The 24,104-nt window shown below is 42.4% G+C and overlaps 1 protein-coding gene across 1 annotated transcript in view; it reads right to left on the reverse strand.

Annotated features, from left to right (window-relative positions):
* Positions 1 to 4,834: 4,834 nt before the first annotated feature.
* The window catches only part of LOC110535109 (whirlin), an 88,650-nt gene continuing 69,380 nt past the window's right edge, over positions 4,835 to 24,104 (reverse strand). Inside the window, exons 6-12 of the mRNA XM_090189072.1 lie at positions 13,510 to 13,692; positions 12,805 to 13,017; positions 11,508 to 11,582; positions 10,281 to 11,274; positions 9,967 to 10,148; positions 8,762 to 8,887; positions 4,835 to 5,103 (exon numbers count right to left, since the gene is read on the reverse strand). Coding sequence (XP_090045198.1) covers positions 4,909 to 5,103; positions 8,762 to 8,887; positions 9,967 to 10,148; positions 10,281 to 11,274; positions 11,508 to 11,582; positions 12,805 to 13,017; positions 13,510 to 13,692 — 1,968 coding nt within the window. The 3' untranslated portion in view covers positions 4,835 to 4,908. The remainder of the gene's footprint in view (positions 5,104 to 8,761; positions 8,888 to 9,966; positions 10,149 to 10,280; positions 11,275 to 11,507; positions 11,583 to 12,804; positions 13,018 to 13,509; positions 13,693 to 24,104) is intronic.

Here is a 24,104-nt window from a genome sequence, read left to right on the forward strand (position 1 = left end):
CAGTGCATTCTGAAAGTATTCAGACCCCTTGACTTTTTCAAAATTTTGTTACGTTACAGCTTTATTCTAAAATTGATTAAATTATTTATTTTCCATCAATCTACACACAATACCTCATAATGACAAAGCAAAATATATATATATATATATATATATATATATATATATATTTAAATGTTTTACAAATGTTTATAAAAATACATACTGTATATACTGAAATATCACATTTACAGAAATATTCAGAACCTTTACGCAGTAGGTTTTTGAAGCACGTTTGGTACACCTGTATTCAGAGGTGTAAAGTACTTAAGTAAAAATACTACTTAAGTATCTGTACTTTACTTTTCTATTCATATTTTTGAATAATATTGTACTTTTTACTCCACACATTTTTCTTGACACCCAAAAGTATTCGTTACATTTTCAATAGTTAGCAGGACAGGAAAATATTCCAATTCACGCACTAAACGGACTCACTAAACACACATGCTTTGTTTGTAAATGATGTCTGAGTGTTGGAGTGTGCAGTGTGCCCCTGGCTATCCATTAATTTAAAAAACAAGAAAATGGTGCTGGTTTGCTTAATATAAGGAATTTGAAATGATTTATACTTTTAATTTTGATACTTAAGTGTATTTTAAACCAAATACTTTTATACTTTTACTCAAGTAGGAATTTACTGGGTGAATTTTACTTGAGTCATTTTCTATTAAGGTATCTTTACTTTTCCTCAAGTATGACAGTTGGGTACTTTATCCACCACTGCCTGTATTTGGGGAGTTTCTACCATTTTTATCTTCAGATCCTCTCAAGCTCTGTCAGATTGGATGGGGAGCATCACTGCACAGTTATTATCAGGTCTCTCCAGAGATGTTTGATCGGGTTCAAGTCTGGGCTCTGGCTGGGCCACTCAAGGACATTCAGAGACTTGTCCCGAAGCCACTCCTGCATTGTCTTGGCTATGTGCTTAAGGTCGTTGTCCTATTGGAAGGTGAACCTTCGCCCCAGTCTGAGGTCCTGAGCAGGTTTCCATCATTGATCTCTCTGTACGTTGCTCTGTTCATCTTTCCCCCAATCCTGACTAGTCTCCCAGTCCCTGCCACTGAAAAACATCCCCACAGCATGATGATGCCAACCCCATGCATCACCATAGGGATGCTACCAGGTTTCCTCCAGACGTGACGCTTCGAATTCAGGCCAAACAGTGTCTCCTGACCCCTCCTGTCTCAGCCTCCAGTATTGATGCTGCAGTAGTTTATGTCTCGGGAGCTAGGGCCAGTGTGTTATATCTGTCTTATCCGGTGTCCTGTGTGAATTTAAGTATGCTCTCTTGAATTCTTTCTTTCTTTCTTTCTCTCTCTCTCTTGGAGGACCTGAGCCCTAGGACCATGCCTCAGTACTACCTGGCCTGATGACTCCTTGCTGTCCTCAGTCCACCTGGTTGTGCTGCTGCTCCAGTTTCAACTGTTCTGCCTGCGGCTATGGAACCCTGACCTGTTCACCGGACGTGCTACCTGTCCCAGACCTGCTGTTTTCAACTCTCTAGAGACAGCAGGAGCGGTAGAGATACTCTGAATGATCGGCTATGAAAAGCCAACTGACATTTACTCCTGAGGTGCTGAAAACCACTGTGATTATTATTATTATTTGACCCTGCTGGTCATCTTTGAAAATTTGAACATCTTGGCCATGTTCTGTTATAATCTCCATCCGGCACTGCCAGAAGAGGACTGGCCACACCTCATAGCCTGGTTCCTCTCTATGTTTCTTCCTAGGTTCTGGCCTTTCTAGGGAGTTTTTCCTAGCCACCTGCATTGCTTGCTGTTTGGGGTTTTAGGCTGGGTTTCTGTACAGCACTTTGTGACATCAGCTGATGTAAGAAGGGCTTTATAAATACATTTGATTGATTGAGGCCAAAAAAATCAATCTTGGTTTCATAAGACCAGAGAATCTTGTTTCTCATGGTCTGAGAGTCTTTAGGTGCCTTTTGGCAAACTCCAATGTGCCTTTTACTGAAGAGTGGCTTCTGTCTAGCCTCTCTACTATAAATGCCTGATTGGTGGAGTGCTGATGGTTGTCCTTCTGGAAGGTTCTGAAGCTCTGTCAGAGTGATCATCGGGTTCTTGGTCACCTCCCTGACCAATGCCCTTCTCCCTGATTGCTCAGTTTGGCCTGGCGGTCAGCACTAGGAAGAGCCTTGGTGGTTCCAAACTTGTTCCATTGAAGAATGATGGAGGCCACTGTGTTCTTGGGGACCGTCAATGCTGCAGACATTTATTTGTACCCTTCCCCAGATCTGTGCCTCAACACAATCCTGTCTCGGAACTCTCCAAACAATTATTTCAACCTCATGGCTTGGTTTTTGCTCTGACATGCACTGTCAACTGTGGGACCTTATATAGACAGATGTTTGCCTTTCCAAATCATGTCCAATCAATTGAATTTACCACAGGTGGTCTAGAATCAAGTTGTTGAAATATCAAGGATAATAATTGGAATCAGGATGCACCTGAGCTCAATTTCGAGTTTCATAGTAAATACTTATGTAAATAAGGGATTTTTGATTTTAATACATTTGCCACAATTTCTAAAAACGTGTTTTTGCTTTGTCATTATGGGGTATTGTGTGTAGATTGATGAGGAACATTTTTTATTTAGAATAAGTCTGTAACGTAACAAAATATGGAAAAGGTCAAGGGGTCTGAATACTTTCCAAATGCACTGTATTAGATTATATCGGTGGGTTTTACTCAATTCGAGTATGTTCTATTGGTGGGTTGTTCTTGGACTATTTTTGATTCTATTGGTGGGTTCTTCTCAATGCTTTTAGGTTCTATTGGTGGGTTCTTTTTTATTCTATTGGTGGGTTCTTCTCAATGCTTTTAGGTTCTATTGGTGGGTTATTTTTTATTCTATTGGTGGGTTCTTCTCAATGCTTTTAGGTTCTATTGGTGGGTTGTTCTTGGACTATTTTAGATTCTATTGGTGGGTTCTTCTCAATGCATTTATGTTCTATTGGTGGATCCTTAGTTTCTATTACGCTTTTTTAGTGGGTTCTTCTATGGTTATTTTTAATGCTATTACAGTTGAAGTAGGACGTTTACATACACCTTAGCCAAAAACATTTAAACTCAGTTTTTCACAATTCCTAACATTTAAACTTAGTAGTAATTCCCTGTCTTAGGTCAGTTAGGATCACCACTTTATTTTAAGAATGTGAAATGTTAGAGAGAATTATTTATTTCAGCTTTTATTTCTTTCATCACATTCCAAGTGGGTCAGAAGTTTACATACACTCAATTAGTATCTGGTAGCATTGCCTTTAAATTGTTTCACTTGGGTCAAACGTTTTGGGTAGCCTTCCACAAGCTTCCCACAATTAATTGGGTGAATTTTGGCCCATTCCTCCTGACAGAGCTGGTGTAACTGAGTCAGGTTGATAGGATCCTTGCTCGCACACGCTTTTTCAGTTCTGGCCACACATTTTCTATAGGATTGAGGTCAGGGCTTTGTGATGGATACTCCAATACCTTGACTTTGTTGTCCTTAAACCTCATGATGCCATCTATTTTGTGAAGTGCACCGGTCCTTCCTGCAGCAAGGCACCCCCAAAATATGATGCTGCCAGCCCCGTGCTTCACAGTTGTGATGGTATTCTTCAGCTTGCAAGCCTCCCCCTTTTTCCTCTGAACATAACAATGGTCATTATGGCCAAACAGTTCTATTTTTGTTTCATCAGACCAGAGGACATTTCTCCAAAAAGTATGATCTTAGTGCAGTTGCAAACTGGCTTTTTTATTTTGGAGAAGTGGCTTCTTCCTTGCTGAGCAGCCTTTCCGGTTATGTCGATATAGGACTCGTTTTACTGTGGATATAGATGCTTTTGTACCTGTTTCCTCCATCATCTTTACAAGGTCCTTTGCTGTTGTTCTGGGATTGATTTGCACTTTTCGCACCAAAGTAAGTTCATCTCTAGGAGACATAACGCGTCTCCACCCTGAGCGGTATGACGGCTGCGTGATCCCATGGGGTTTATACTTGCGTACAATTGTTTGTACAGATGAATGTGGTACCTTCAGGCATTTGGAAATTACTCCCAAGGATGAAACAGACTTGTGGAGGTCTACAATTGTTTTTCAGAGGTCTTGGCTGATTTCTTTTGATTTTCACATGTCAAGCAAAGAGGTACTGAGATTGAAGGTAGGCCTTGAAATACATCCACAGGTACACCTCCAAATGGCTCAAATTATGTCACTTAGCCTATCAGAAGCTCCTAAAGACATGATATCATTTTTTGGACTTTTCCAAGCTGTTTATAGGCACAGTCAACTTAGTTTTATGTAAACCTTCGACCCACTGGAATTGTGATACAGTGCTTAAGTGAAATAATCTGTCTGTAAACAATTATTGGAAAAATGACTTGTGTCATGCACAAAGTAGATGTCCTAACCGACTTGTCAAAACTATAGTTTGTTAACAAGAAATGTGTGGAGTGGTTGAAAAATCAGTTTTAATGACACAAACCTAAGTGTATGTAAACTTCCGACTTCAACTGTGTGTTCTATCGGTGGGTTCTTCTTAAGGCAGGATGTCTTAGCTTTTTAACACTACATGGCCAGCCTGGTAAGTTGGTATATAGGGACAACAATGTGGGAAGGGAGAAGGGGCTTACAGGAGAATAACGGATTGTCTTTATTTTGTCCCCAGGTGCAACACTCCATCAAACTTCTCCCTCCTTCCGTTCTCTCTTTCTCCTCCTTCCTCCATCCGTTCCAGCTCTCTAAAGTGCAAAGTCCTGCTGAAGCCCCTGCAGGAAAATGGGAACAAGCATTAGTTCAGGAGGTCCCTTCTTGTTCAGGTGGTCCCTTCAGTCTCTTTTCTTCTGTGTGGAGCCTAAATACGACCCCGCTAAAGGCCTTGCAGTAGGGCTGTGTTAAACTCGGTAACCAGGAAGTCAATGTGGTCCTTCTCTTTGGTCTTGAAGGCCTCAGCGATGATGCGAGCAGCGTCCCGGTGCTCTCTACCCCTCAGGGAGACCCCGTTCACCTCCAGAATCACCTGTCCCACCTTCAGCTGCCCACAACTGTGTGCCGAGCCCCCCTTCTGAGAGAGAGAGAGCGAGAGCGAGAGCGAGAGAGAGAGAGAACAGAGAGAGAGAGAGAGAGAGAGAGAGAGAGAACAGAGAGAGAGAGAGAGAATTAAACATCAAATAAATAATCCCTTTCTGTAGACAGGATGTGTAGATAGGATGTGTAGACAGGATGTGTTCATGCTAGAGAGAAGAGAGTATAAACAAAAGATACGAATGTAGATACGAGAGCATTGTTTTGGATTCAAGGAAGGTTAGAGGTAGAGGTAGAGGTAAAGGTAGAGGTAGAGGTAGTGTTAGTGGTAGAGGTAGATGTACTGTAAAAGGTAGTGGTAGAGGTAGAGGTAAAGGTAGAGGTAGTGTTAGTGGTAGAGGTAGAGAAAAAGGTAGAGGTAGAGGTAGTGTTAGTGGTAGAGGTAGATGTACTGTAAAAGGTAGTGGTAAAGGTAGTGTTAGTGGTAGAGGTAGATGTAAAAGGTAGTGGTAGAGGTCGAGGTAAAAGGTAGTGGTAGAGGTAGTGGTAAAGATAAAGATAAGGTAGTGGTAGAGGTAGAGATAGAGGTAAAAGGTAAAGGTAGAGGTAAAGGTAAAGAAAGATTGAGGTAAAAGGTAAAGGCAGAGGTAAAGGTAGAGATCGAGGTAAAAGGTAAAGGTAGAGGTAAAGGTAGAGGTAGAGGTAGAGATCGAGGTAAAAGGTAAAGGTAGAGGTAGAGGTAGAGATCGAGGTAAAAGGTAAAGGTAGGGGTAGAGGTAGAGATCGAGGTAAAAGGTAAAGGTAGAGGTAGAGGTAGAGGTAGAGATCGAGGTAAAAGGTAAAGGTAGGGGTAGAGGTAAGGTAGAGGTAAAAGTAGAGGTAGAGGTAAAAGGTAAAGGTAGGGGTAGAGGTAGAGATAGAGGTAAAAGGTAAAGGTTGGGGTAGAGGTAGAGATAGAGGTAAAAGGTAGAGGTAGAGGTAAAGGTAGAGGTAGAGGTAGAGATAGACGTAAAAGGTAAAAGGTAAAGGTAGAGGTAGAGATAGAGATAGACGTAAAAGGTAAAGGTAGAGGTAAAGGTAGAGGTAGAGAGTGAAGGGAGGAATGATGTAGAGCTTTGTGCCTTGTGGACTGTCAGGAAAAACAAGGACAGTGACATCAGAACGGAGACATCAGGACAGAGACATGAGGACAGAGACATGAGGACAGAGACATCAGGACAGAGACATCAGGACAGAGACAGCAGGACAGAGATATAAGTCTAGCTGAGAACAGAGGAGGCCATGGCAGGAAGGGGCTGATAACCAGGCAGCAGGGCAGGCAGGCTCAGCCCTGGGCACTTAGCGCCAGAGCCTGTACCCCTTAGTGCTCTCACTGTTCCTTTACTGCATTCTACTTTACTGCTTCCTACAGCACATTCAACTAAGTTTAGTGAAAAACACAACCACATATCACAGTTATTACAAGTAGACCCTTCTTCGAAATAGTTATCCGCTATCAGCAGAATTAGTGCCAGGAAGATTAAAATCAAGTCTGGGATGTGAGTGCAATAAAGAGGCTAAACAATACTTTTGGACTGCAGAAGTAGTTCCCACTTAAGTTGAAGCATTACGCTGTCTACCCTCATTACGACAGAGGGGGAAGGCATTCCAACCATCTAACAAGATGGCACTCTAGCTGCTGCTGCATAGACTTGGGTGTGCATGTTATGGCATCCCATTCTGTGTTATGGAAACCCATTGCGTGTTATGGCAACCCATTGTGCATTATGGCAAACCATTGCGTGTTATGACAACCCATTGCGTGTTATGGCAACCCATTGTGTGTTATGGCAAACCATTGCGTGTTATGGCAACCCATTGCGTGTTATGGCAACCCATTGCGTGTTATGGCAACCCATTGCGTGTTATGGCAAACCATTGCGTGACAACTTCTTCTCCTTAAAGTTCTCTTGATAATATTCTAATGGCACCAACTTACCAAATGTAAAAATGCCCCATATCATTCAGGCAGTCAAACAGTCAAATCTCATTTCTATTCTCTGGCTGTCCTATCCTGACATAACCTTTTCAACAATGTCACATACAATTGCTTGTATGATGATTCAGGGCCAACCAAAAGTCTCCATCTCAAATGGCATCGTATTCCCTCTACAGTGCACTTCTTTTGCCCATGGCCCATAGGGACTGTATACAGGGAATAAGATGCCATTTGGGACACATAAATGGACTGTTATTTAATCATACTAATGGTGGTGAAACATAATTGATGTAATGAGGCAGTAGTAGCTTTGCCATGTCAGCTGTTGGGCCTGTAAATGCCTGGGGAACCATCAGGACTCTATTGGACTATAGAGATTTATGGGGGCTGCTCGTGAGGAGTCATTCTTATGGAAATCTCTGCACGGCTGTCATACAAACCCCTCAATCAGACTCTCCATATCTTGTGAGTCTGAATTAGGTACGAGGATGTTCCGCACATGAAAGACTGCAGAAACACACTATGTACTGTAGTGCATGTCTTTTGACCAGAGGCCTCAGCTCAGAAGTTGTGGACTTTCTATGCGATATTGTGTCCTTTGGGAAGCAACCTCAGTGTATAATATGAAAACGCATGCTGTACTTGTAGATACATTATTGTTAAATGAAAACAAAAGATGAATAATGTTGGAATTTAGGTCAACTTCAGTCTGTCCACGCCTGTCCACAACATCCTGTAGACCTGAATAGATTACCCAAGACCCCTAACACTAACCAGGTGGTAGAAAACTTTCTTCAACAAAGTTAAACATCCCCAGGAGAGATTCCTTGACCTGCTTTGAAATTATTATCAATGCAAATATAGGTTGTTATCACGCACATAAACAGATGTTCTGGGAAGCTCACATTTAAGATGAAAGAGAAAATGGTAATGTCTCTGTTTTTTTCCCCCAATTTTGTGGTATCCAATTAGTAGTTACAGTCTTGTCTCATCACTTCAACTCCCATATGGACTTGGGAGAGGCGAAGGTCGAGAGCCGTGCGTCCTCCAAAACACAACCCAACCAAGCCGCATTGCTTCTTGCGCACACTTAACCCGGAAGCCAGCCGCACCAATGTGTCAGAAGAAACACCGTACACCTAGCAACCGCGTCAGCGTGCACTGCACCCAGCCCGCCAGAGGAGTCACTAGTGTGCAATGGGATAAGGACATTCCTGCCAGCCAAACCCTCCCCTAACCTGCTGGGCCAATCGTGCACCGCCCCATGGGTCTCCAGGTCGCAGCTCGCTGCGACAGAGCCTGGACTCAAACCCAGAATCTCTAGTGTCACAGCTAGCACTGCGATGCAGTGCCTTAGACCACTGCACTACTCGGGAGGCTTCTCTGTCATGTTTGATGCTTGCTGTAATCCATATTGCACTCATTAACACTACAATACGTATCAATACGCACAGACCTTTAGGCACAACATGGGGGTTCTACATCCACATAGGAGGCTGTGGTTCTTACTATTTACAGACTTCACAGTAAAAAAGCCTTGTGTAGTCTTCATACTACATTCATGTTCAAAGTTATCCTAAATATTACAGTATGATAAACTGATGCAGAATCATCTGGATATTCCCTATACAAGTGCACTTCTTTTAAATGAACCTCCTTGTCAAAAGCAGTGTACTACATAGGGAATAGGGTACCATTTGGGAATCAGCCTCTCTCTCACCTGTACGGTGACGATGCGTGGCAGTGGCTGCCGTGTGTTTGCACCTCCCTCTATAGCAATGCCCAGAGTGTTGGCATTCTTTACCACACGTACCAGAGTAAGTATGGGCACTGGAGAGCTGGGCTGCTGCAGGGCACACAAGAAGACATCATGGAATAAGGACATAGAATAAGGACCTTGAATAAAGAATAGGAATAAGGACATGGAATAGTGACCTAGAATAAGGACCCAGAAAACAGAACTAGAAAAAGGACACAGAATAAGGACACAGAATAAAGACATAGAATAAAGACATAGAATAAAGACATAGAATAAGGACATAGAATAAGGACATAGAATAAGGACATAGAATAAGGACATAGAATAAGGACATAGAGTAAGGACATAGAGTAAGGACACAGAATAAGGACACAGAATAAGGACACAGAATAAGGACATGGACTAAAAACATAGAATAAGGACATAGAATAAGGACACAGAAGAAGGACACAGAATAAGGACATGGCCTAAAAACATAGAATAAGGACATATAATAAAGACAGAATTAGAACATAGAATATGGACATATCATAAAGATATAGAATAAGGACATAGAATAAGGAAATATCATAAAGATATAGAATAAGGACATAGAATAAGGACATGGACTAAAAACATAGAATAAAGACAGAATAAGAACATAGAATAAAGACAGAATAAGGACATTCGAATAAAGACATAGAATAAGGACATAGAATAAGGACATAGAATAGAAGAGTTGGAATAAAGACATAGAATAAGGACAGGATAAGGACAGAATAAGGACATAGAATAAAGACATAGAAAAAAGACATAGAATAAGGACATGGAATAGAAGAGTTGGAATAATAGCATAGAATGAGGACTAAAATACATAGAAGCAAGCTAAACACCAAGCCTAATCGACGGCATTGACTTCTGTAATAAAATATGCCTTTAGTATTTTTTTCAGTGTTACCAAGTGGGGCAAACCATGAATTTGTTAAAAGGCAAAACAGAGTGTCCTAAAACTCTGAGATTTATGAATGTCATGGTATGCGTCCCAAATTGTACCCTATTCCCTGTATAGTGCACTACTTTTGACCAGGGCCCTATAAGTAGTGGACTACAGTATAAAGGGAATAGGATTCCATTTGAGACTCATCCATGTTGTTTCTGTTGTGATATGGGCCCTTGGTGGGCCTCACCTGTTTGGATGCCAGTACTGCAGACCCCTGGGCCCCATGGGGCCCTTGTGTGGCCTGGCTGGCCTGGTTCTTAGTTGGCCAAGGATTGCTGTCTTTACTGAGCCCTCGTGCCTCAGCAATGTCCACCCCACTGTCCTCACTCAGAGTCTGACCACTGTCTGACAGCTGGGACAATGTGGTGCCTGGATACATAAAGGAAAGTAGATTTGATTATATATATATATATATACATGCATGTTAAGCCATACTCACAGGCAAGCACAAAGACAAACACAGGCACAGGTACACAGATACACACACACATTAATCTTTACCTCTCTGCTGGGGCTCGGGCTTGGCCTCAGCAGTCAGTCTGTGTGTGTCGGCCATGACACACAAACCTCCCTGGCTGAGGGAGGGAGAGCAGGGGGAGCAGGGCCTGTCTGGACTACATGGGGGAGGTCCCAGCATAGAGAGAGAGGGACAGGGTGAAGGACAGGGAGAGAGAAAGGGGGACAGACATGGGGAGGGACCAGGGGAGGGACAGGGAGAGAGACAGGGAGAGAGACATGGGGAGGGACCAGGGGAGGGACCAGGGGAGGTAACAGGCTTCTCATGGGAGCAGGATCTGAAGATGGGAAGCTTGATGAATTTGTCCTTGTTCTGAGGACCAGAGTGCTTGGGATGAGGGGAGCCAGGGCAGGAATGGTGGCCGGAGCTGGAGCATCCGTGGTGTGTTTGGGGGGTGTGGTGGTCGGAGGAGGTAGTTGTGGAGATGTGGAGGGAGCTTTGGCAGGTGTGGTGAAGAGAGTTCATGGATGTGTCATTGCCAGAGCTTGGATAGACGCTATGGCCAGTGCCAGTGTTGGGGGTGGTATGATGGCCAGTGTTGGGGGTGGTATGATGGCCAGGGTTGGGGGTAGTATGATGGCCAGGGTTGGAGCTGTTATGATGGCCAGGGTTGGAGCTGTTATGATGGCCAGGGTTGGAGCTGTTATGATGGCCAGGGTTGGAGCTATTATGATGGCCAGGGTTGGAGCTATTATGATGGCCAGGGTTGGGACAGGTGTGATGGAGGTCAGAGCTAGGGGAGTTGGACGTTTGGTGGTTGGAGAAGCTTTGGAAGGCTTTAAGGTGTTTGTGGTGACATTCCTGGTGCAGCCTGGTGGGGGCAGTAAAGACCAGGCCAGATTGGGAGTGTCTGGATAAGAAGCGCTTGGACTGCTCCCTCTCCCTGTCCCTCGGATGTCTGGGCTGGGTCTGTCCGGGTCCGGGGGGAGGAGGCGGCTTGAAGAACGGAGGAGACTCAGCTGTCGACTGCACTTCATTCTAGAAACAAAAAGGGACATTGTACAGAATTGTTTTACAAACAAACTCTGTACAAACTCAAGTCTGTCTGATGAAGGTCACCAAATGTTGTTTTTTCATGGAGAGAGTTTCACGCCTAACCTTTAAAATGCATTGTTCAAAAACATTAGCATTTAGTTATAATCCTGCACATCATAAACCTGACTATGATTTCAATCAGTCTGAAACAAACTCAAACTCACATACAGACTCACCAATGTAACGTCAGGTATGACATTAGTGGTTGCCCCTGGATCTTGCTGTACAATGTCACCATGTGAGCACTCCTTCTGAAAGAGAGACAGAGACACAAGGTTGGTGTGTTACAATAGTATGACTTCACCTGGTATTCCACCTGAATTGTTAGATATTACTGAATTGTTAGATACTACTGAATTGTTAGATACTACTGCACTGTTGGAGCTAAGAAAATAAGCATGTTGCTACACCCGCAATAACATCTGCTAAATATTTGTATGTGACCAATAAAATTTGATTTGACCGTATCATCCAAAATAAACAGGCCCAGCCATAGACTCACTGACCTGCCTCCCAGTACAATGTTGTGAGACAATCATGTGCTGAAACATTAACCATGAACTGTGACTAAAGACCTCAATCAACAATTAACACAGGAAGTTAATTTAGTTGATACAATATGAATGAACTTCAATGACTTGTTAACTAAGGGTGGGATTTTACAGCTATAGTAATGATGATGTCAACATGATCAATTATACAAGCACAGAGTGGACAAGCTCAGCAGAACCAGCCAGGCATGGCAACCAGCCAGCCATGGCAACCAGCCAGCCATATCAAACAGACAGTAACACTGTCACCTTGGACCATGGGGAAACTGTCAAACACATGCACACACCCACGTTCACGCACGCTAACATGAACAACTGCTGAGCACAAAAAACATCCTTGGGTTCAGCTCAGTCATCTTAAAGATAATCTCTTCTCACAATGGTTTAAAATCCTGCTGGTTCACCACTGAATAATCTCTGCTTTGTTGGAGAAAATGGCACCCTATTCTGTATTAAGTGCAGTAAATAGGGAATAGGGTGCCATTGTGGATACAAACACTGTTTTATCAGTTTCTATTAAAGCGTGGCTGGGTCTCAGACTCAGTTGGATGGTTACAGTGTGTCATAGCGTTTTGTAGAGTGACTTGGCAGAGTGAGGTCCCATTCAGCTGGTCCGGGCCACATCAGTGGAATATTGACGCTATAGAACACTGCTGCTCAGCAATCTCATCTGAAGTCACTGCTCCGTTTCATTTGACAGTGGCAACAGTCAGAGTGCAACTTCCAATGGATGAAAGATGAGAGAAGATGCCAGGAAGAAACACCCACATACAGTATACAGCCACAGGCACCATAGACTTCAATAGGCACGCAAGCATGCACCCATACACACACGAATGAACACACACACACTTTGAATAGTCCAGAACCATCCAATAGGAACACACCTGTAAGTCCATCCATCCTACACGGTTCCTCCTACCTTGGCAGAGCAGAGAGTGGCTGGGTTGGAGTGGATGTGGCTGGCTGAGGGCTCAGCGTGTAGACAGCGGCTGTATGGGTGCACAGGGTGTAGGGATCCTATTCCTCCGTGCCAGGCCTTCAGAGCCTCCCTCTCGCGGTGCAGCACCAGGCCATCATACAGCTCCAGTTCCTGGGGAGCTACCTGACTACGCACCTCAGATAGCAGGGACAACTGGAGGGAGGACAGGAGCATAGGATTAGAATGAGTAGAATGGGCATCCTCATTCAATTAAATGATCCCATAATGATATGTTGGCCATATTGAGTGGATTGGTGGCCATTTTGAGTTGCCAAATAAAAGGTGAGAAGGGGAATCGGCACACTCCCATGGGAATTTATAAGACAATGTTTTGAGCACCATGTTTTGATCAGGTCTCCTTTGACAAAGAAAACTAGAGGGAGGCCAGAAGGAAGAATGGATTAACAACTGAGACCAGGAACCTCATAGAGAACATGTATGGGCATGTTGGATGAGTGACTGTGTGTACATGAAATTCAAATGTTCTCAACAGTTGTGGAGGTACCATCATCAAGAGAGTAAAAGATTGACCATAAGATGAACCAGGCACCCAGGTGTATCCTGAATGGCACCCTATTCCCTATATAATGCACTACTTTCTACCAGAGCCCAATAGTACACTATATATAGAATAGGGTGCGTTACCTTGGCACGAGTATTGAAGAGCTCAAACAGGGCCATGGTCAGGGGCTCCAGGCCGATGTGTCCCTCCTGGTACTCCCGCAGGTAGTAGCCCATGGTCTGTCTCTCTGGGTCTGTCAGCAGCAGGAAGGCCTGCTCCTCCAGAGACACCTGGAAACCCAGGGGCCCCACACCTTGACACACAGACTGATTGGAGGGATAGAAGGAGGGGTGGGGGGAGGGAATGAATGAATGAACCCACATGAAAAAAGACTACAGTTTACTATGTAAATATTTAGTCAACTGTAGTATATTATACACTGTAGCATCACTTGATCGTGTAGTGCTTACCATAGAACTTTGTAGTATACCATAGTTATTATTATGTTCACTCTTTTTAACATGCACTGTTGGAGCTCAGAGCTTAATAAACTCACTGTACTGCAAGTTCATTATTTATTTTTTACCTTTATTTAACTAGGGAAGTCAGTTAAGAACAAATTCTTAGTTTCAATAACGGCCTAGTGGGTTAACTGCCTTGTTCAGTGGCAGAATGACAGATTTGACCTTGTCAGCTCTCCTTTCGGTTTCTAGTCTAACGCTTAAAACTTCTTAAGGTATAGGGGGCAGCATTTTCACTTTTCGATAAATAGCGTGCCCAATTTCAACTTCCTGCTACTCATGCCAAGAATATAATATATGCATATTATTGGATAGAAAACACTCTGAAGTTTCTAAAACTGTTTGAATCATGTCTGTGAGTATAACAGAACTTATGTAGCAGGCAAAACACCGAGGACTAACCGTTCAGATTTTTCTTTTTTTTAGGTCTCTTTCTGTTCACTGAGTTCTCATTGGCAAACGATATTGCTTAAGAACTTGTTTTCAGTTCCTACCCCTTCCACTGGATGTCACAAGTCTTTGGAATTTGGTTGAGGTTATTCATTTGTGCAATGAAGAAGTAGGGCCATCCTGGAAAAGGGTAACGCTGTTGAGAGTTGGCCAAGACTTGAAAAGTAGCGTTAGTTTCCTCTCGTCCTCTATTGAAAACAGATAGACCCTTCTTCAATTTGATCGATTATTAACGTTTAAAAATACCTGAAGTTGTATTACAAAAGTAGTTTGAAATATTTTGGCAAAGTTTATAGGCAACTTTTGAAATATTTTGTAGTGACGTTGCGCATTTTGGAAGCTGTTTTTTTCTGGATCAAACATGCCAAATAAATTGACATTTTGGATATATATGGACGGAATTAATCGAACAGAAGGACCAATTGTGATGTTTATGGGACATATTGGAGTGCCAACAAAAGAATCTTGTCAAAAGTAAGGCATGTTTTATATTTTATTTCTGTGTTTTGTGTAGCGCCTGCAGGGTTGAAATATGGTTGAAATGTGCTACCCTCTTTGTTTACTGCTACCCTCTTTGCTAACTGCTGTGCTATCATCAGATAATAGCATCTTGTGCTTTCGCCGAAAAGCCTTGTTGGCTGGATTCACAAAGAGTGTAGCTTTAATTGAATATCTTACATGTGTGATTTAATGAAAGTTTGATTTTTATATCAATTTATTTGAATTTTCCGTGCTGCATTTTCCCTGGTTTTTGGCCAAGTGGGACGCACGCGTTCCCTATACCATAAGAAGTTTAAAAGTAAAGTCCATAAAAACACTACTGTAAATACTACAGTATACTACAGTAAAGTCCACAAAAACACTACAGTAAATACTACAGTATACTTAAGTAAAGCCCACAAAACACTACAATAAATACTTCAGAATACTACAGTAAAGTCCATAAAACACTACAGTAAATACAACAGTATAATACAGTAAAGTCCACAAAAGCACTACAGTGAATGATTTACGCAACAGCGCCTCTTCAACCTCAGGAGGCTGAAGAAATTTGGCTTGTCACCAAAAACACTCAAACATTTATAGATGCACAATCGAGAGCATCCTGTCGGTCTGTATCACCGCCTAGGATGGCAACTGCTCCGCCCACAACCGTAAGGCTCGACAGAGGGTAGTGAGGTCTGCACAACGCATCACAGGGGGCAAACTACCTGCCCTCCAGGACACCTACACCACCCGATGTCACAGGAAGGCCAAAAAGATCGACAAGTTAGAGTTAGAGGTTATAGCTTTGTTGGAGTGTGAAATCCACCGTCAGGAGCACTACAATGAGAAATATGGGGTCAGGCCCAGAGAGTAAAGAGAAAATGATAGAGGTAGTTAGGGGCTCAGAAGCAAAGCATCAACTGTTGTTACTCTAAATTACAAAGCTATCCTCTCTGCTCCCCGCACACCTGTCGCCACCACCACTACCAGGCTCAACTCAGAGAAATGTAATGCATCCCAAAAAGGCACCTTATTCCCTATGTAGTGCACTACTATTGATCATGCTCTGGTCAAAAAAAGTGCACAATATAAGAAATAGGTTTCCATTTGGGACCCAATCTCGGCTCTGATAAAAAAGACGTTCATTTTCTCTCAAAGGTCATCCTACCGGTTTTACTATGGTATCATTCCAACACAACCCTGTTTATGTGAGCTCCCAGATTATGCAATGAAATCTTTACAGTGGAAGAGAGGTCACTTGTATGTTACCTGTCAGGCCTATAAAGGTGTGAAGGAGAGTTGATGATGATGAACACATGCTTCACTGCTAGTTTGCTACAGCAGGATGAAAGACAGTGAACACTGTGGAGAAAACACTGCTAGTCTGATACAGCAGGATGAAGAACAGGGAACACTGTGGAGAAAACACTGCTAGTCTTATACAGCAGGATGAAGAACAGGGAACACTGTGGAGAAAACACTGCTAGTCTGATACAGCAGGATGAAGGACAGGGAACACTGTGGAGAAAACACTGCTAGTCTGATACAGCAGGATGAAAGACAGGGAACACTGTGGAGAAAGCACTGCTAGTCTGCTACAGCAGGATGAAGAACAGGGAACACTGTGGAGAAAACACTGCTAGTCTTATACAGCAGTATGAAGGACAGGGAACACTGTGGAGAAAACACTGCTAGTCTGATACAGCAGGATGAAGGACAGGGAACACTGTGGAGAAAACACTGCTAGTCTTATACAGCAGGATGAAGGACAGGGAACACTGTGGAGAAAACACTGCTAGTCTGATACAGCAGGATGAAGGACAGGGAACACTGTGGAGAAAACACTGCTAGTCTGATACAGCAGGATGAAGGACAGGGAACACTGTGGAGAAAACACTGCTAGTCTGCTACAGCAGGATGAAGGACAGGGAACACTGTGGAGAAAACACTGCTAGTCTGATACAGCAGGATGAAAGACAGGGAACACTGTGGAGAAAACACTGCTAGTCTGATACAGCAGGATGAAGGACAGGGAACACTGTGGAGAAAACACTGCTAGTCTGATACAGCAGGATGAAGGACAGGGAACACTGTGGAGAAAACACTGCTAGTCTGATACAGCAGGATGAAGGACAGGGAACACTGTGGAGAAAACACTGCTAGTCTGATACAGCAGGATGAAGGACAGGGAACACTGTGGAGAAAACACTGCTAGTCTGCTACAACAGGATGAAGGACAGGGAACACTGTGGAGAAAACACTGCTAGTCTGATACAGCAGGATGAAAGACAGGGAACACTGTGGAGAAAACACTGCTAGTCTTATACAGCAGGATGAAGGACAGGGAACACTGTGGAGAAAACACTGCTAGTCTGATACAGCAGGATGAAGAACAGGGAACACTGTGGAGAAAACACTGCTAGTCTGATACAGCAGGATGAAAGACAGGGAACACTGGAGAAAACACTGCTAGTCTTATACAGCAGGATGAAGGACAGGGAACACTGTGGAGAAAACACTGCTAGTCTGATACAGCAGGATGAAGGACAGGGAACACTGTGGAGAAAACACTGCTAGTCTGATACAGCAGGATGAAAGACAGGGAACACTGTGGAGAAAACACTGCTAGTCTGATACAGCAGAATGAAGGACAGGGAACACTGTGGAGAAAACACTGCTAGTCTGATACAGCAGGATGAAGGACAGGGAACACTGTGGAGAAAACACTGCTAGTCTGATACAGCAGGATGAAGGACAGGGAACACTGTGGAGAAAACACTGCTAGTCTGCTACAACAGGATGAAGGACAGGGAACACTGTGGAGAAAACACTGCTAGTCTGATACAGCAGGATGAAGGACAGGGAACACTGTGGAGAAAACACTGCTAGTCTGCTACAGCAGGATGAAGGACAGGGAACACTGTGGAGAAAACACTGCTAGTCTGATACAGCAGGATGAAGGACAGGGAACACTGTGGAGAAAACACTGCTAGTCTGATACAGCAGGATGAAGGACAGGGAACACTGTGGAGAAAACACTGCTCGTCTGCTACAGCAGGATGAAGGACAGGGAACACTGTGGAGAAAACACTGCTAGTCTGCTACAACAGGATGAAGGACAGGGAACACTGTGGAGAAAACACTGCTAGTCTGATACAGCAGGATGAAGGACAGGGAACACTGTGGAGAAAACACTGCTAGTCTGATACAACAGGATGTTGTCATCATCAATGACAAAAAGATAAAACACTGTATTATACACTCACCTCTGTCTCTCCCCCTCTCTAGCTCTCTCTCTCTCTTTCTTTCCTGCATTGTCATTGTAGACAGTAAAAGGCCAACAGAATGCTTACAACAACATCACTAAATTTGAACATCTAATCATCAGGAATGATTCCAAACTCTGTGGATTTTGTCGGTCTGCAACTAATGAGCTTTGTGAGTGGAGATGGGTGGTCAGGGCATGTTGATTTAGTACAGGTTAGTGCCGTTTCAACAACTTAACATGCTGACCAGACCGGACACGTCGCGTGCGCGAGCGTCGCAAATTAAATTTAGAAATCCATGTTATTAAATTATTGCGCGCCAACGAGCGTTTTAAACACTGAGGGCTAAAATAGAGCTCATTCCTATTTCTGACGCAGATCGCGCTGAAAGTCCTGCCTCTCCCATCTTCTCATTGGTTTATAGAAGCAGGTACCCACGTGCCATCTCCTCATTGGTTATATCCACGTGGGTGACTGTAAGACTAACTGTTTTGCCGGTAGTTGTGGTAAAATAATTAAAGTTTAGATGCCATCACCATATACAGTAGGGCAAAAAAGTATTTAGTCAGCCACCAATTGTGCAAGTTCTCCTAATTAAAAAGATGAGAGAGGCCTGTAATTTTCATCATAGGTATACTTCAACCATGACAGACAAAATGAGGAAAAAAATCCAGAAAATCACATTGTAGGATTTTTTATGAATTTATTTGCAAATTATGGTGGAAAATAAGTACCTACAAACAAGCAAGATTTCTGGCTCTCACAGACCTGTAACTTCTTCTTTAAGAGGCTCCTCTGTCCTCCACTCGTTACCTGTATTAATGGCACCTGTTTGAACTTGTTATCAGTATAAAAGACACCTGTCTACAACCTCAAACAGTCACACTCCAAACTCCACTATGGCCAAGAACAAGTAACAAGTAACAAAGCCTACCATCAGTAACACACTACGCCGCCAGGGACTCAAATCCTGCAGTGCCAGATGTGTCACCCTGCTTAAGCCAGTACATGTCCAGGCCCGTCTGAAGTTTGCTAGAGAGCATTTGGATGATCCAGAAGAAGATTGGGAGAATGTCATATGGTCAGATGAAACCAAAATATAACTTTTTGGTAAAAACTGTTTGGAGGACAAAGAATGCTGAGTTGCATCCAAAGAACACCATACCTACTGTGAAGCATGGGGGTGGAAACATCATGGTCTTTCAGCATGACAATGATCCCAAACACACCACCCGGGCAACGAAGGAGTGGCTTCGTAAGAAGCATTTCAAGGTCCTAGAGTGGCCTAGCCAGTCTCCAGATCTCAACCCCATAGAAAATCTTTGGAGGGAGTTGAAAGTCCGTGTTGCCCAGCAACAGCCCCAAAACATCACTGCTCTAGAGGAGATCTGCATGGAGGAATGGGCCAAAATACCAGCAACAGTGTGTGAAAACCTTGTGAAGACTTACAGAAAACGTTTAGCCTCTGTCATTTCCAACAAAGGGTATATAACAAAGTATTGAGATAAACTTTTGTTATTGACCAAATACTTATTTTCCACCATCATTTGCAAATAATTTCATTAAAAATCCTACAATGTGATTTTCTGGATTTTTTTTCTCATTTTGTCTGTCATAGTTGAAGTGTACCTATGATGAAAATTACAGGGCTCTCTCATCTTTTTAAGTGGGAGAACTTGCACAATTGGTGGCTGACTAAATACTTTTTTGCCCCACTGTAAGTTAAACAATGAAAAAGCCTGGAAGGAGAAGAGATGACTAGAAATTATTCGGTTGGCCGTTTTATGTGTGGATGAATTGTCGGAATAGAGGTCCTTGTGCATTTCAGGTAAAATAACAACTCAATGTTTATATCCCAGGACAAATTAGCTAGCAACAGCAAGCTAGCTAAATAGGACAAATTAAAGTTAGCTAGCAAGTGCAAGCTAACTAGCTAAATTGCCATACATGTTTAATGATTTTTGACCTGTCCCCAAATTAATGTCATTGGTTCAGAGTTTGTTTTGATATTTTAACCTGCGCGTGGTGATCTGGTGTGGGGGGGCAAAATAAATGTTTGCACGATAGCACACAATGGCGCACGCGCGCAGCCGGTTTGGGTTGCATGTGAGGCCAGATGACTGAATGCATTAGGGACAATGAGGATGTGTCATAAATGGCACCCTATTCACTGTTGGCTCTGATCAAAAGTTGAAGACTATATAGAGAATAGGGTGTGATTTGGGACACATCCTAACAAAGGATGTCCCTCTTTGGAAACAAAGCTGTAATGTTCACAAGACGAGACAACACTTTAAGAAGCGGTTGATTGCTGCTCGTTTGAATGTGTTGGTCTATATTAGAAGTACAGACAGGGTATGTGTTTTCTAGTACTTGTATCATTTCACAGTTGTTGTGAGTTAGGAAGAATTTGTATTGATCATGAGTCCTTGCTCCTCAACGGGCAGCAGCATAGGGTGTTCTCTCCTCCTGCTGATGTGGGAGACTGTGTGAGAGATTGGTATGTGTGTGTCTGAGAGTGTGTGTGTGATATTGGTTCAGGGGCTATTAGCCTCTCTGTGGCTGCCAGAACTCAAACTGCATTTAAAGTCATAACCTTGAAGAGCAGTCTGTCCTGACCGGAGCAAATCCCTTCTGAGGGCCCTGGACACTGTCAATTACCCCGCCCCCCACCCACCCGCCGCACACACACACACATGCATGCACGCGCACACACACGTTCCTGTGTCCACCTAGTTCCCTTGCTGTACAGTGGTGGTCCCCTGTGTCTCCTGATTCTTTTATGACAATTGAGTGTGTGTGTTTGTGTGTATGTATGAGTGTGTTTGTGTGTGTGTGTGTTTGTGTTTTTGTGTACTGTGGCAAAGAAGTGGGTTGAGTGATAAATGGCAGATATGTGAGGGCAGGACTAATAAACGGGCTCTTGTATATATATTTTGGGGAATCTCTTATAAAATGGGTTAAAGTTATGTATGTATGTATGTATGTATGTATGTATGTATGTATGTATGTATGTATCTCAGAAGGTTTTCAACTATCTAGGGAGTAAAACAAGGTTGTCCACTATCGGCACATCTATTTATTATTGCCATCGAAATGTAAGCTGTTAAAATTAGATCAAACAATAATATTAAGGGATTAGAAATCTGTGGCTTAAAAAACTAAGGTGTCATTGTATGCTGATGATTCATGTTTTCTTTTAAAACCACAATTACAATCTCTCCACGGCCTCATAGTGTATCTAGATACCTTTTGCTATCCTCTCTGGACTAAAACCAAATTATGATAAGTGTCACTATATTACGTGTTGGATCACAATTTATTTTTTACATTACTGTGTAGTTTACCAATTAAATGGTCTGACAGGGATGTGGACATACTCGGTATACAAATCCTAAAAGAAAGAAATGATCTCACTCCAATAAATCTTTATAGAAAGTTAGCAAAAATAGATAAGATATTGCTACCATGGAAAGTAAAATACCTGTCTATTTGTGGAAAAATCATCCTGATTAACTCTTCAGTCATATCAGTTTAGCTATTTGCTTAAGGCTTTGCCTACACCTAGTGACCTGCTTTTTAAATTATATGAACAAAAAATATTCCATTTTATTTGGAATTGCAAACCAGACAAAATTAAAAGGGCCTATTTATATAACAAATATGAATTCGGGGGGGGGGGGGGGGGGGGCAGAAATCATTAAATATTAAAGCGTCAGACCTCTCATTAAAGGCATCAGTCACACAAGAGTTATATTAAGTCCAAACTGGTTTTCTAGTAAATTGGTACGAATGTCTCATCCTATGTTCAAGAATGGCCTTTTCCCTTTTATTCAGATTACACCGGTCCACTTTCGGTTGTTTGAAAAGGAACTAATCTCCAAAATATCATAATTTTTTAAACAGGCCTTAGCAAATTGTTTGCAATTTCAGTTTAATCCAACTGAAAAGACAGAACAAATAATACAACAAATAATGTGGTTAAACTCAAATATACCAATTGATTAAAAAAACGTATTTTTGGAAGAAATGTTTAGAAAGGTCTAATTTTAATGAATGATATCATAAATAGGACTGGCGGAGTTATGTCACACATGCAGCTAACATACGGAAATGTCTTCTCTACCCAAAATTACAACCAACTAATTGCAGCATTACCACAAAAATGGAAGAAGCAAGTAGAAGGGGAAAAAGTAAGGAACTTTTTATGTTCTTTAATACAGGGCCGACATACATGGTTAAAGAAAAGCGTGATTGTCACGTTCGTTATAAGAATCGGACCAAGGCGCAGTTTGGTATGCGCACATTCTTATTTATTTACAAAATGAAAAACTGAACAAACTAACAAAATAACAAAACGAACCGTGAAGCTATACAAACGAGTGCTGACAGGCAACTACACATAAAAACACGAAAAACTAAAGGGAAATGGCTACCTAAATATGATCCCTAATCAGAGACAACAATAAACAGCTGCCTCTGATTGAGAACCATATCAGGCCAACATAGAAATACAAAAACACTTAGACATCCAAAACCCCTAGACAATACAAAAACTAAAGTACCCACCCCAGTCACACTCTGACCTAACCAAAATATAAAGAAAACAGAGATATCTATGGTCAGGGCGTGACAGTGATAAATAAAAACATATACCACTTTAATTTAAGGACCAAAAAACTGACTGCTGTGCCATATACATTTCCGATGTACACATTCCATGGCACATGGTTTATGAATTGATACGCAAAACAACGCCGGGTACAAAACTTAGAATTTTTCAATTTAAATTACAATACGAAATTCTTGCAACCAATAGAATGTTATATACAGTGCCTTGCGAAAGTATTCGGCCCCCTTGAACTTTGCGACCTTCTGGCACATTTCAGGCTTCAAACATAAAGATATAAAACTGTCTTTTTTTGTGAAGAATCAACAACAAGTGGGACACAATCATGAAGTGGAACGACATTTATTGGATATTTCAAACCTTTTTAACAAATCAAAAACTGAAAAATTGGGCGTGCAAAATTATTCAGCCCCTTTACTTTCAGTGCAGCAAACTCTCTCCAGAAGTTTAGTGAGGATCTCTGAATGATCCAATGTTGACCTAAATGACTAATGATGATAAATACAATCCACCTGTGTGTAATCAAGTCTCCGTATAAATGCACCTGCACTGTGATAGTCTCAGAGGTCCGTTAAAAGCGCAGAGAGCATCATGAAGAACAAGGAACACACCAGGCAGGTCCGAGATACTGTTGTGAAGAAGTTTAAAGCCGGATTTGGATACGAAAAGATTTCCCAAGCTTTAAACAGCCCAAGGAGCACTGTGCAAGCGATAATATTGAAATGGAAGGAGTATCAGACCACTGCAAATCTACCAAGACCTGGCCGTCCCTCTAAACTTTCAGCTCATACAAGGAGAAGACTGATCAGAGATGCAGCCAAGAGGCCCATGATCACTCTGGGAGAACTGCAGAGATCTACAGCTGAGGTGGGAGACTCTGTCCATAGGACAACAATCAGTCGTGTATTGCACAAATCTGGCCTTTATGAAAGAGTGGCAAGAATAAAGCCATTTCTTAAAGATATCCATAAAAAGTGTCGTTTAAAGTTTGCCACAAGCCACCTGGGAGACACACCAAACATGTGGAAGAAGGTGCTCTGGTCAGATGAAACCAAAATTGAACTTTTTGGCAACAATGCAAAACGTTATGTTTGGAGTAAAAGCAACACAGCTGAACACACCATCCCCACTGTCAAACATGGTGGTGGCAGCATCATGGTTTGGGCCTGCTTTTCTTCAGCAGGGACAGGGAAGATGGTTAAAATTGATGGGAAGATGGATGGAGCCAAATACAGGACCATTCTGGAAGAAAACCTGATGGAGTCTGCAAAAGACCTGAGACTGGGACGGAGATTTGTCTTCCAACAAGACAATGATCCAAAACATAAAGCAAAATCTACAATGGAATGGTTCAAAAATAAACATATCCAGGTGTTAGAATGGCC

The sequence above is a fragment of the Oncorhynchus mykiss genome, chromosome 11 (assembly GCF_057628025.1).
Source record: "Oncorhynchus mykiss isolate SJ-2025 chromosome 11, ASM5762802v1, whole genome shotgun sequence".
NCBI lineage: Eukaryota > Metazoa > Chordata > Actinopteri > Salmoniformes > Salmonidae > Oncorhynchus > Oncorhynchus mykiss.